The 11319-nt window shown below is 44.3% G+C and overlaps 1 protein-coding gene across 1 annotated transcript in view; it reads left to right on the top strand.

Annotated features, from left to right (window-relative positions):
* Positions 1 to 919: 919 nt before the first annotated feature.
* The window catches only part of STIMATE (STIM activating enhancer), a 38573-nt gene continuing 28173 nt past the window's right edge, over positions 920 to 11319 (top strand). Inside the window, exon 1 of the mRNA XM_056336194.1 lies at positions 920 to 1169. Within this exon, the coding sequence (XP_056192169.1) occupies positions 995 to 1169 (175 nt within the window). The 5' untranslated portion in view covers positions 920 to 994. The remainder of the gene's footprint in view (positions 1170 to 11319) is intronic.

The raw sequence follows: 11319 nt of genomic DNA, 5'->3' as shown, positions 1-11319 counted from the left end.
TTCAGAGAATTTGAGAGCATTTCTTTTTCTAGCTGCAGCTTCCAGACGTTCATGGCACAGCCTGAATATCAGAGAAGACGCTGCTGCGTGCCAGCACTGCTTGGCATCGCCGGCCGGGAAGGACAGTCACGTAGGTGGGTTTGCAAGATAGAAGTAGCAGATGTCATTATTTGGAGACAACTGTTGCTCCACGTGCTCTGCTTAGTTTTCTGAGCCACCTGAACGTGTTGGGCTTCACGGGCCGTACTTACAAACAAATTCATGTTTACATGAGGATTTCAATTATTTCAAGGAACTCAAGAACAGGTGTGAGAAAAGCCTACAATGCAATATGACCCAGGCCGCTCCCACACGGGACATAACCTAAACGTGAGTGCCCTGCCTGGTGGCGGCGGGGGTACGGGGCGATGGGGTCAGGCGGGCCGGGCAGCAGGTACACTGCGAAACGAACGTGCTGCCCCGTTACGTGTTATCCGTTGTGCTGTCGGTGGCTCTTTTAAAAGAAGAAATATTTTTTTGCCGAAGGATCCAGGTCATAATTCTTTCCTCCTAGCTGGATGCCAAACTTGCGGAGCTGTGGGGCCGAGCGGAGCCGCGGGGGGTGCGGGCTGGCCCGGGTTTCACCTGGTGGGGCTCCGCTGCCGTTTAGGAAGCCGCCTGGATGCTGGCGGAGCGTCGTGCGGCTGCTCGGGGCACCGGGCGCCCCGGAGCGTGAGGCTGCGGCGCGGCCCGCTCTCCTCCCGCGGAGCTGCCCGGGGACCGGAGCCCCCAGCCCAGCGCGGGCAGCCCCGGCAGCGCTGAGGGGCGGGGCGGGCAGAGCGGGCGGGGCCGCGGGGCCGGGGCTCGGCCAATGGGAGAGCGGCGCGGTCGGTGACGCGGCGGGGCGGGCGGGAGGCGCAGGAAGCGCGGCGGGGGGGGCGCGGCCTCGGCCGCCGGTCGCGACGTCGCCGCCGCCGCCATGCGCCGCTGAGGCGGGCGCTGGCCGGGCCTCGCCATGGGGGCGCCGCCACCCAACGGCAGCCTCGGCCTCACCGACAGCCCCCCGCAGCCGGGCGGGGCGGCGGCGGCGGGGCCGGGAGACCGCGGCTGCGAGAACGGGGCCCTCATGGACAGCTTCGGCATCTTCCTGCAGGGGCTCCTGGGCGTCGTGGCCTTCAGCACCCTCATGCGTGAGTGGCGGCGGGGGCGGGCCGCGGCCTCCGGGCCTCGCCGGCCGGGCGGGGGTGGGCCGCGGCCGGGCTGCTCTCTTCCTCCTTGGGGCGCGGAGGCCCGGGCTCGGTTAGTGGTGCCGCGACCTGGCTGCGGTGTCCCGGGGCCGTCCGGGACGGGCGCCGGGCTGTTCCGGGCCACCGGCCGTGCAGCCGCCGCTGTGTCCATGCCGGGGTTGCCGGAGCGGGGCCGTGACCGAGGCCTCCTCGCCGTTCCCGGCAGGGCGGGAGCGGGGCGTTAGCGCCGGCCGCAGCCGCCGGAGGGGCCGGCGGGCGGGCCGCGGGCAGAGGCGGTGTCCGGGAGGGTTCCCGGTACTAAACGCGAATGCACTTTCTGAAATGGGCTTCCCTAAAGCTCGCCCCATGCTGGCAGGGCTGACCGCGGCGGGGGGGGCACGTATTCTGCTTCGAATGCAGCCAACAAGATGCGGCGGTGTGTGCGGAATCACTCGGGTTTAGGACTTGCAAAAGAAAATGGGCGAGGCAGCGTCACCTTACCCCAAGCGTACCTCGTCATGTCATCAACAGCAAAGGAAGGCACAGTTGTCTGAATCCCAGCGCACTGCACCGCGCTGGCTCAGGGTGCTGGACCTTGGAGCTGGAGCAGCCGCTGCGCTGGCGTGGCTGTTCGCCGCAGCTCAGCTGATGAGCAGTAACTTGTCACGCTGCTCATTTGAGTTTGGTGAGAAGACGAGAAAGGCTGGAGGCTGTCCTGACGTCAACCCTGCCGGCTCTGAGGGAATCACAGCAAGGCGCAACAGTTCTGGTAGACTTTTCTCTCTATTCCATACTGTAGTTAACCTTTTCGTTGAGGAGTGAAAAAGAAGCCTAGTGCCGTTACTCAGCTGACCATGAAGTTTCTGTTAACAAAATGTGGGAGAGGAAGAAGGGAACGTCCGTGGCAAGTGTTTTACAGTTTGATCCAAAGACCAAGATCCTGTTTACGTTAGAATTGCACTGATACCGTTTCATGCTAGCATCATGCTATTGTGGTTAAGTCAGAAGTTTGCTAACACACTGTATTTGCATACTTTAGTGTTTCAGTCACAGTTAACAATTGCATTGCTCGTATAAAAGCTATGCACGTAGCAGTCATTGTTATGTTATTCAATGACAACACTAGTCACTAGTGTGACATTTGGTCAGTCAGAGCATCCTCGTAATTAGAAGTTTTGGTAGTTTCCAAACAACAGTACCTCTCTTTAGGAAGATGATATATATGCATTATTGGTTTTAAAGAGGAGAGATACAAATAGATAATCCTTATGGATCATGCATCAAAAGGTGAAGAACTGCAAATGGATAGTATCTTTTTTTATGGAAATGGTATCACTTTAGTCATTTTACAATAGCACAGGAATACTCAGTGAAAGCAAGAAAAAGTAAACAGAAAAAGTAAAGACTAGGAAAACAAAAGCCTAGTTGTTAGCTGCGCTTCCTAACTTTGATTACATACTTTTAAACCATGAACTCTTAGGGGGAGACTTGACGAAATGCTTGCGGTTGTAGAAGAAGGGAGTGAAAGGAAGGTAGCCAATCCTCACAGTGGTACTGGTGAGAAAAGGAATGTGTTTCCAAAGTGTAATAGAGCAAAAAAGTAGCAACTTGTTGTGTTTACAGAAGGATAGGTATGTTCTTCTCAATTTTGACAGCCATGTGCTCTTCCACCTTATTTTGGGCCTCTGCCCTAGCAGGAGGAGCAACTGGCCTCACTACATGGAGCAGTTACACCAGTAAAAGAACAGTTCTCTCTCAGTGAAGTGCTGTGCTGGAGGGGTGGTTCTGTTCTGTCTTAGTTTTGTTGAATGTTTCTGTCCTTTTTATATCAAATACAAAATGCCTGGTGCATTGTTTCAAAACCTGTAAAGTTGTCTCAACAAAGAGGACTTATTGTGATCCATGTGGCAGATCTGATGTGACAGAGAAGCAGGAACTTGTGGCTGAGAACAAGAGGGAGAGTGTGAGCTTTCCTCAGCAGTCACCTTGGCACCTACGCAGTGGTTCCTGTCCCTGAGCTGCTGTGGCTGGACTTCTGGAGCTGGATCACAGAACCAATACAGCAAGAAAAATAAACAGGGAGACATGGTTAGTTTTAAGCATTAGTGTTTCCGTGCTTTGGTCCTCTAGCTGTCCGCCACAACAGAGGTGATAGTGCTGAGGGAGAAACAAGTGGCTGTAGGCAGGCACCACTTGAGACGCAGCACCGCTGTCAGGTCAGAGGCGGGCCTCCCTTTTGGACAGCATTCCTTCTCTGTATGCGGCTGTATCGCTTCTCCAGCTCTCAGCCGTAAAAAGTCAGAGAACTGAAAACACATGACTGGCTGGTATTTAAAACTAACTTCTAAAGAACAAGTCACTTGCCTTTATTTTCTGAAAGGGAGCCCTCGGAGATACTCCAATACTTGGGTTGCAATGAATGGTGCAGAACTCTCTGTAGAAAAAGACATGAAAGTAACAGCAACAGAGATACATTGTACAATTGCTGTACACACAGAGGCTGTTTTCCTTTGAAAAATACTTGATTTGACATGTAAAGAATAAGAATTTTTGGTAAGTGGCTAAATCAAAGGCTGACCCAGATTTGCCCTTTTCTAGATGAATCTTACCATGCTTGCATTCAGTGGAACAAAGAAAATTAAAAAAAAAAAAAAATCTGATTGTAGTAACTAGCTGTAAGAGGAGGAGGAGGGCCTTTTCTGTGCCTCATTGGTAGATGTTCATCTACAAGTGACTGAAGGATTGTTCTTAAAGCAAAATTATTTAAGATGCAACGCTCCAGTTTGCCACCTTCTTGTGCATGCCCCTACTGAATTGCTGTAAAGTTATACTATCAACTGACCTGCCAATGACATAAGTTAAACTTCATGTTTTAAGGGCTAAAATGCGGTTAAGTGTCAGGTTTTTAAGTTGTTGGAAGATGTGGTGACTCTCTGTCAGAGGGAGCATGGAAACTGCATTGCTGCAACTATCATCTAATACTACAAGGAAAGGTTTTTACCCTAATCACAGTATTAGCCTAACTTGTGCATGCCACTGCTACTGAATTGGCACAACCAAGAAGTGACAGGAATGGAGAATTTCTTGCTTTGAGCTCATCCTTTGACAAAATGATCATTTGCAATTAAATCTGGTTTCCTTTGCAGTTCTTGTGCTCTTGCTCTGTCACATGAGGAAGAATAGCTTAACTTACTGTCTTACCTCATAGTAGCCTTTTTAATGAATGATTTTTCTTCTATTACTTTCAGATTCAAATGTACAACCTGTCGTATCCTCTTCATCTTTTTGTTGTAGAAGATGCTTTAGCTACTTATCATCTATTCTGACTTTATATGGGAGCCTCCCTAACCGCCAAAGAGTAGAAGTTTGCCTTTATTTTTGTTGCTATAAGTTGTTTAAGGCCTCCCAAATCCACTTCTTAGTCACTCTGATCTCAAGTCTTCTCCTCCTGTTCTTTGTGTAAAGCATTGTGCACTGGAGGAGCAAGGTCCTTTTCTGGTTTCTGAATCGGTAGGGAATATACTTAATACTATCAGAGCCCACCAGTGTGTTGTCTTTAGTCACTGTGAATTGATTCTTACTGCTCAGAGTTTAGTCCTCTGCTGTGAAGCTAAAAATGTGTTGAAACAGTTTCACCCAGACACTACAGACGTGCCAGTATGTCAGAAATCGTACTGACGTCCAGTGAGACAACTTTTGTTGTTTCTCTCTTAACCATAGGCTCTAACACCCTGTCAAAGGGAACTAACTGGTTAAAAACTACCCCTTTCTGGCAAATCTGCTTGGACTGGCAGCCCTTTTGAATTCTGGTCACTAATTCTCAGGTCTGTTAGCCTGCTTTTTTTGAAGTCTGTTACTAAATTTTGCACTTGTCCCTCCTGCCTAAGTATGTGTTATTTTCCACCCTAGTTTATTTAAGCCAAGCCACATCATAACAGGAAGTCGTAATGGGTTTTCCTTGATGGAAGAGTTGTATGTTTATGCTTCAGGTCATTAAGCCAAAGATAATATTTGTTTCAAAGTTTGCCATTATAATGCTTGTATCTTATTTCATGGGGATATTGTTTTAAAATGACAGCTTTGCTGCTTAGGTGGTTTCTGGTTTTTTTTTGGTGCAGGGAAGTTTTTTTATTACTGATGCCACAAAGCTGGTTTAAAAAATATATATATATATAATTATTTTTTTTTTATGATGTGATATGTTTTGTCAGTAATTCCAAGCACCCCCTGAGCATTCTTTGGTTAGGCTTTTGTTGATAATGAATTATTAGGGAGTGGTGTTGGCATAGTATTCCCTCACATGCATTATTTACAGCTACACCTTACATTGTACAATTTCTATTAGCCGAACCTGCAGAAAGGTATGGGGGGGAAGAACCATTGCTCATCCCGTTCCCCTGTCTGACACAAACTGTTTCAAGTATTTCATCTTGAATATGTAGTTTCTTTACTAAGCTAGTTTGCCAGAAGATTGGTACTTTACCAGAGTGTGGCGATCTTTGTTTCAGATACTTAAAAACAGGTGAGAAATTAGATGTGAGTTGTACTGATGAACTATTGAAATAGAAGAGTCATCTGGTCCTCTGCAGGTAAAAGGTTTGTGTCCACCTGTGAGGAAAATAAAAATATGCTGTAAAGGAGACCAGAGCGTGTGGGTCTGTTACTGTTTTACGACTTTAATACAGTTTGAGTCTGTACTCACGCTGAGAAGGGTGAAAGCTTCTGTGTTAACAGAAGTGAAATGATTGGTACAGGTGTAGTGGATAGGTGAGTAGGTGGGTTTGCTGTTGAGGGTCATAGCTGGGAGAAAAAACCCAAACAATTATTGTAGAGGATACCATGTATATTTTTTTATGTCCTCTCTTTGCTTACAGTGCCTTAAGAGAAGTACCTTAAAAACTACATCCTTAAGGTCAGTTTACTTTACAGCAAGGTTTTCCCACCTGATGAGCCATGCAAGGAAAATGAGTGCTTCTTCATATAATAAGCTATCTTAGTAGGTAGTTTAGTAGAATTTGAAATGCTTTAGCCAAAATGTGATTTTCAGAGGAATGATTTCATGTTTGCATGAAGGTAGAATTTGAAATGCTTTAGCCAAAATGTGGTTTTCAGAGGAATGATTTCATGTTTGCATGAAGGTAGAATTTGAAATGCTTTAGCCAAAATGTGATTTTCAGAGGAATGATTTCATGTTTGCATGAAGGTAGAATTTGAAATGCTTTAGCCAAAATGTGATTTTCAGAGGAATGATTTCATGTTTGCATGAAGGTAGAATTTGAAATGCTTTAGCCAAAATGTGATTTTCAGAGGAATGATTTCATGTTTGCATGAAGGTAGAATTTGAAATGCTTTAGCCAAAATGTGGTTTTCAGAGGAATGATTTCATGTTTGCATGAAGGTAGAATTTGAAATGCTTTAGCCAAAATGTGGTTTTCAGAGGAATGATTTCATGTTTGCATGAAGGTAGAATTTGAAATGCTTTAGCCAAAATGTGATTTTCAGAGGAATGATTTCATGTTTGCATGAAGGTAAGAGAGTACTATTAGGGGGAATAATGTTCTAGGGAGCAGGAACTTGAGAAGGAATCAATCTAGTGGCCTTTCAAAAAAAAAAAAAAAAAAGTCAGCTTAAAGAAAACTACTAGATAGAAAAGAACTAAAACATATAATTTGCAGTTGTTTTCTATATGAATTTCCTTTTAGCTTGAGCAGCTTTTAAAAAAAATGTGAAAATATTAGGGAAATGGCTTTGATACCCCATAACATCAGCAGTGAATACAGGATTCTGAGTAACAGTAACAAGTTTATCCTACATGGTGGTTTCCTAAGACGTAGGGCAGTGGCCCACTAGCAAGGTGGTGTTTTATCAATAAAGGTATTATGTAAGAAGACTTGATATCCCGACTCAATAGTGTCTCATCCTTGTAAGTATATGCTCTGAGTGACACAGTACATGTTCACGTGAATTGCTGAGGACCACCTCAGAAAGGCTCTTCGCACAACTGATTTTAAAACTTGTCTCCTACAGAAGCTTCAAATCACAAATAGGATCTTTCATATTTACAAAGATACTAACAGTATTGTACTCACTGGGTCCCACTTTGAAGAATGCATTTGGTTCTTTTTCCTGGAACTCTTCACAAGTGCAAGTTCCTGGTGAATTGTCAGACACGTGCAGAACTTACATTCCGGTGCATGTTTGGGGATTACCGAGTGTTGGGCACTCTGAAATTACCTGAAGGACTGCTTTCCAGTATGGCAGCAATGGGGATGAATCCCTCTTAGTGTCAAGGAAAACTGTTAAGATATGCTATTAAACTAGGTTAAAAGGCAAAATTTGGGGAAGGAGCGAAGGGAGAGTAAGTTTTTAAAAAGGCGGAGGTGAAAAAAAAAAAAAAAAGTCCAGAACTTGGAAGTAGCAGGACTTTCCCATGCGAAAGCGAGCGGGTGGCGGGGCCGCAGGACCCCTGGGCGGCCCCGGGGGCGGCCGGGCGGAGCAGGACCCTGGACAGCGCCCGGCCGCGGAGCCGGACCTGGCGGCGCTGCGGGCTTGGCGGGCTGACGTGAAGCCGTGACGCCACCCCCCATCGGGCTGGGGGCCAGGGAGGGAGCAGAACTGGGGTGTGACGGTCCTAGGAAAGAAGGTGGTTTATCCTCTTGCTCCTCCGGGCCCAATCCGTGGTAGTCAGCAATGATCAGTATCTCAGTTGGCTACAGTAGCTATTATTCTGCAGGTTAAGTGGCCGCTGTGACTGCAGGACTTGGAAAAGCCCTGTGAGGCCACAGCCAAGTACATTATGCCTTACAGTGATCAAGTGTGTTATCCCCCCATGGTGACATGTCGCTTGCATCTATATTACATGGCTGCGTCTTGTTTAAATAAAACATCAGTTTTTTCAGTATCTCTGTGACATCCTTACCCATGTTGAAAACAGAAATGAAAGATGTACTGTGAGCTGCAGCAGGAAAAAACCCAAATGCAAGCACGTGGGTAAATTAGCTAAGTGCATTGTTTTCTTTTACCGTGCTAATGTTGCAGTATTCTTTACTATATGAAACATCTAGCTGGGATGAATTATGTTCATTGTGAGCTCTCCAGAAAAAGACAAATCTTGCCAATAAATTTCATGTTGTACAAAAGCAAGTAACAGTAGTGTTGGGAACTGCTTAGCTGATCCTTTCTAAAGGGAAGCAAGTAACCCGAAACAAAGTTAGGAATAAAAATTTTGGATTTGTTTTCTGTTTTGAAAACAGAAGACCGGTCTTGTTTTGTCGCATAGTTAGGTATGTGTCTTTGTGTTTACTGACAATGGGAGAGGCAAGTTTTCATCACGTTTAGTCTTGCTTAAGCTATATTTCCTTGTTTTTTTGAAAACAGACAACTTGCAAGCAGAATCTCTGTTGGATATAGATTGTAATAGTACTTTATTAGGTACATCCTGATCGTGTCAGGTTATAAATATTTTGGTGTCACTAAATGTAGCCACTATTCTTGAAATGCCGTGCCAGTAAAAGTTAAGGGGGGGGGGGGGGGGGGGGGGGGGAGATGCCCATTTAGACAAATAATCTGTAACTTGCACTTTTCATTAACAGTTGACTGATGTCCTCTTTTGTCTTGTTGGCTCAGAACATACTACATTTTCTTATTACTCAGCTGATTGCTGGGTATAATTGTACTCCAGATAATAAGCTTGTTCTAAGTATAATTACACATGTCATTCACATTATGAAATGTTTAGAAAAAAGGATAAGTTATGCTGACATTTGTAAACTATTAAAATGATAAATTATCCAGAAACTCTGAATCTGTGTTTAATTAGAACTAACTTCTGGACCGTTAGCTAGACCGTTGTTTAATTGTAAACTGCATAATGAATGTGTTCTTGAGTAGTGTTTTATAATTAAATTTGTAAGGAGCTGATTTGTACAAACACAGTGTGCATTTTTGTGTTCTGCAGTGATATTAATTTCATGGTTAATGAAGTTTGCATTCTCAAACTGGTATTTAACAAGGTCTTATCTGTGTGGATTTTGTTGATGAAATGAAAAATCAGGTCTGCTTTCTCATGCCTGCTGGTAGGAAACGCTTCACATTCGCAAAGATTTCTTGATCACGGCAAAATGTATTCCCTATGAAACTTATTATGTTAAATCTCTCTGGCAGACTGAATATAAGCTTGGAGCTTGCATGAGACTGCCTTTGCAGGTAGTGTGGTATAGGGATGGGGTTTTACGGTTTAATCGGGAATAATTAAACATGTTCACGCTGTTGGTCAAGGTACTGAAGACCTGTTTTTCTACCAGTGACCCTGAATCACTTGTTGTCATAACCTCATACATACGTTGTCGTGTGAAATGAATGCTGAGGATGAAAACATGCTAAAATGGATTCACAGTTCAGATTCCTCATAGTTCACATACATGGTTCAGACTCAGTTACAGGTGTAAGTTAGTTCACAAGCGTTCTGAGCTAGAGTAGGAAAAAGTTATCCCAAGGAAGGTACTAAACTTGTTTTATTTTGTTGTTCATGGTGGATTTTTTTTTTCTCTAGATGTTGCAATTTTTAAAAAATAATCAAATATTTTTATAATTTGAAATGTTTTGGCTTTGGGCATCTTAACTTCTGTGAAGTTTTTGGCTACCCCAGACTCTAAGATACCACCTTATTGCTCTCTACAGCTACCTGAAAGGAGGTTTAGCAAGGTGGAGGTTGGTCTCTTCTCCCAGGTAACAAGCATTAGGACAGAGGAAATGGCCTCAAGTTGCACCAGGGGAGGTTTAGATTGGATATTAGGAACAATTTTTTCACCTGAAGGGTTGTCAGGCATTAGAACAGGCTGCCCAGGGAAGTGATTGAGTCACCATCCCCAGAGGTATTTAAAAGACTTGTAGCTGTGGCGCTGAGGGACATGGTTTAGTGGTGGGCTTGGCAGTGCTGGGTTAACATTTGGACTCTGATCTTCGACGTCCTTTCCAACCTAAACGATTCTATGATTTTAGGATTCCTCCTCTTGTTGGCTCACCTGGGAGAAGAGGAAGACAGTGTTACATTTCCTTGTTTTATCTGGTCACAGGGCATTAAATAGAGCCCAGGAGGACTTGGGAAGCAGCAAGGTGCTCAGGATGTGAAGATTTGTGAAAAGAAGTTTATTTGTGTACTCCTTTTGTTTGAAAGGTCTCTCCATTGCTGTGCTCCACTGACACTGTTGAAAGAGATGAACCAATGGAAGTAAGTGGAAATTGTTAGTGAGAGGTGAACTCGAGAGAGGCGATCCTGAACTTTTAAGGGTTTCACATGTAACAGTTCTATAGGACTAACGTCGGTTTGGTAACTGGTACAACTTAAAAGATTGTCCTGGGCCTCAGTGCTCAGAACTTGGCCAGGTACTGTTCTATAGGGTTCATCTTACCAATTCTGGACAGGCTAGTCAGTCACCTTGAATGTGAGTACTTTACAGAAATAACCTGTACTTTTTTTTTTGTTGTTTTACTTTTTTTTTTTTCTATTTGTCAAAAATATTTTTTCCATTAAAAAAAATTAAAATTACAATCAAGTATTCACAGCTAACAACAAATATCCTCTGTCTCTAATAATTTTTGAAGATGATATGCTCTAAAATTTTAATTACTTTTTTAGAATAATTGCTCTTACTTTCTTTCTTGGGCTGGAAAAGCTACTATGCAACATCTTCCAGCATAGCTTTCTTGTTTTGAGGAGGATGGTGTGACTAGCAGCGTATGTTATGTGTCTAGGTTTCTAATACTTTCTTTGAGAGGTAATTGTAATGTTAGAAGATTAAATAGTCTAAGAAGCTTCCAAATTAAACAGGAGAGGAGTGGGGGACAACACACACCCACTCTCCTCCACCTGAACCTAAAAGCTTGAGCCTTCTTATGGCAGTGGTTTTAGTGCTGGCATTAGGTTTTGGTGTTTTTATGAAACTTGCACAAATGTTAAGAAGTGTGAAGCTTTATCATTAAAAAGAATGCTCATGCACATGGAAATTATTACATGTGTTCATCTTGATTTCAGAAATTTAATTTATGCCGTGGATATCTAACTGTTAGATATGTTGTATCAAAGTAGTCTGCATAATTGGCCACTGACTCTCCT

The sequence above is a fragment of the Falco biarmicus genome, chromosome 4 (assembly GCF_023638135.1).
Source record: "Falco biarmicus isolate bFalBia1 chromosome 4, bFalBia1.pri, whole genome shotgun sequence".
NCBI classification, from domain to species: Eukaryota; Metazoa; Chordata; class Aves; order Falconiformes; family Falconidae; genus Falco; species Falco biarmicus.
The sequence above is the reverse complement of the archived record's forward strand: the minus strand, read 5'-3'. Positions and strand labels throughout refer to the sequence as shown.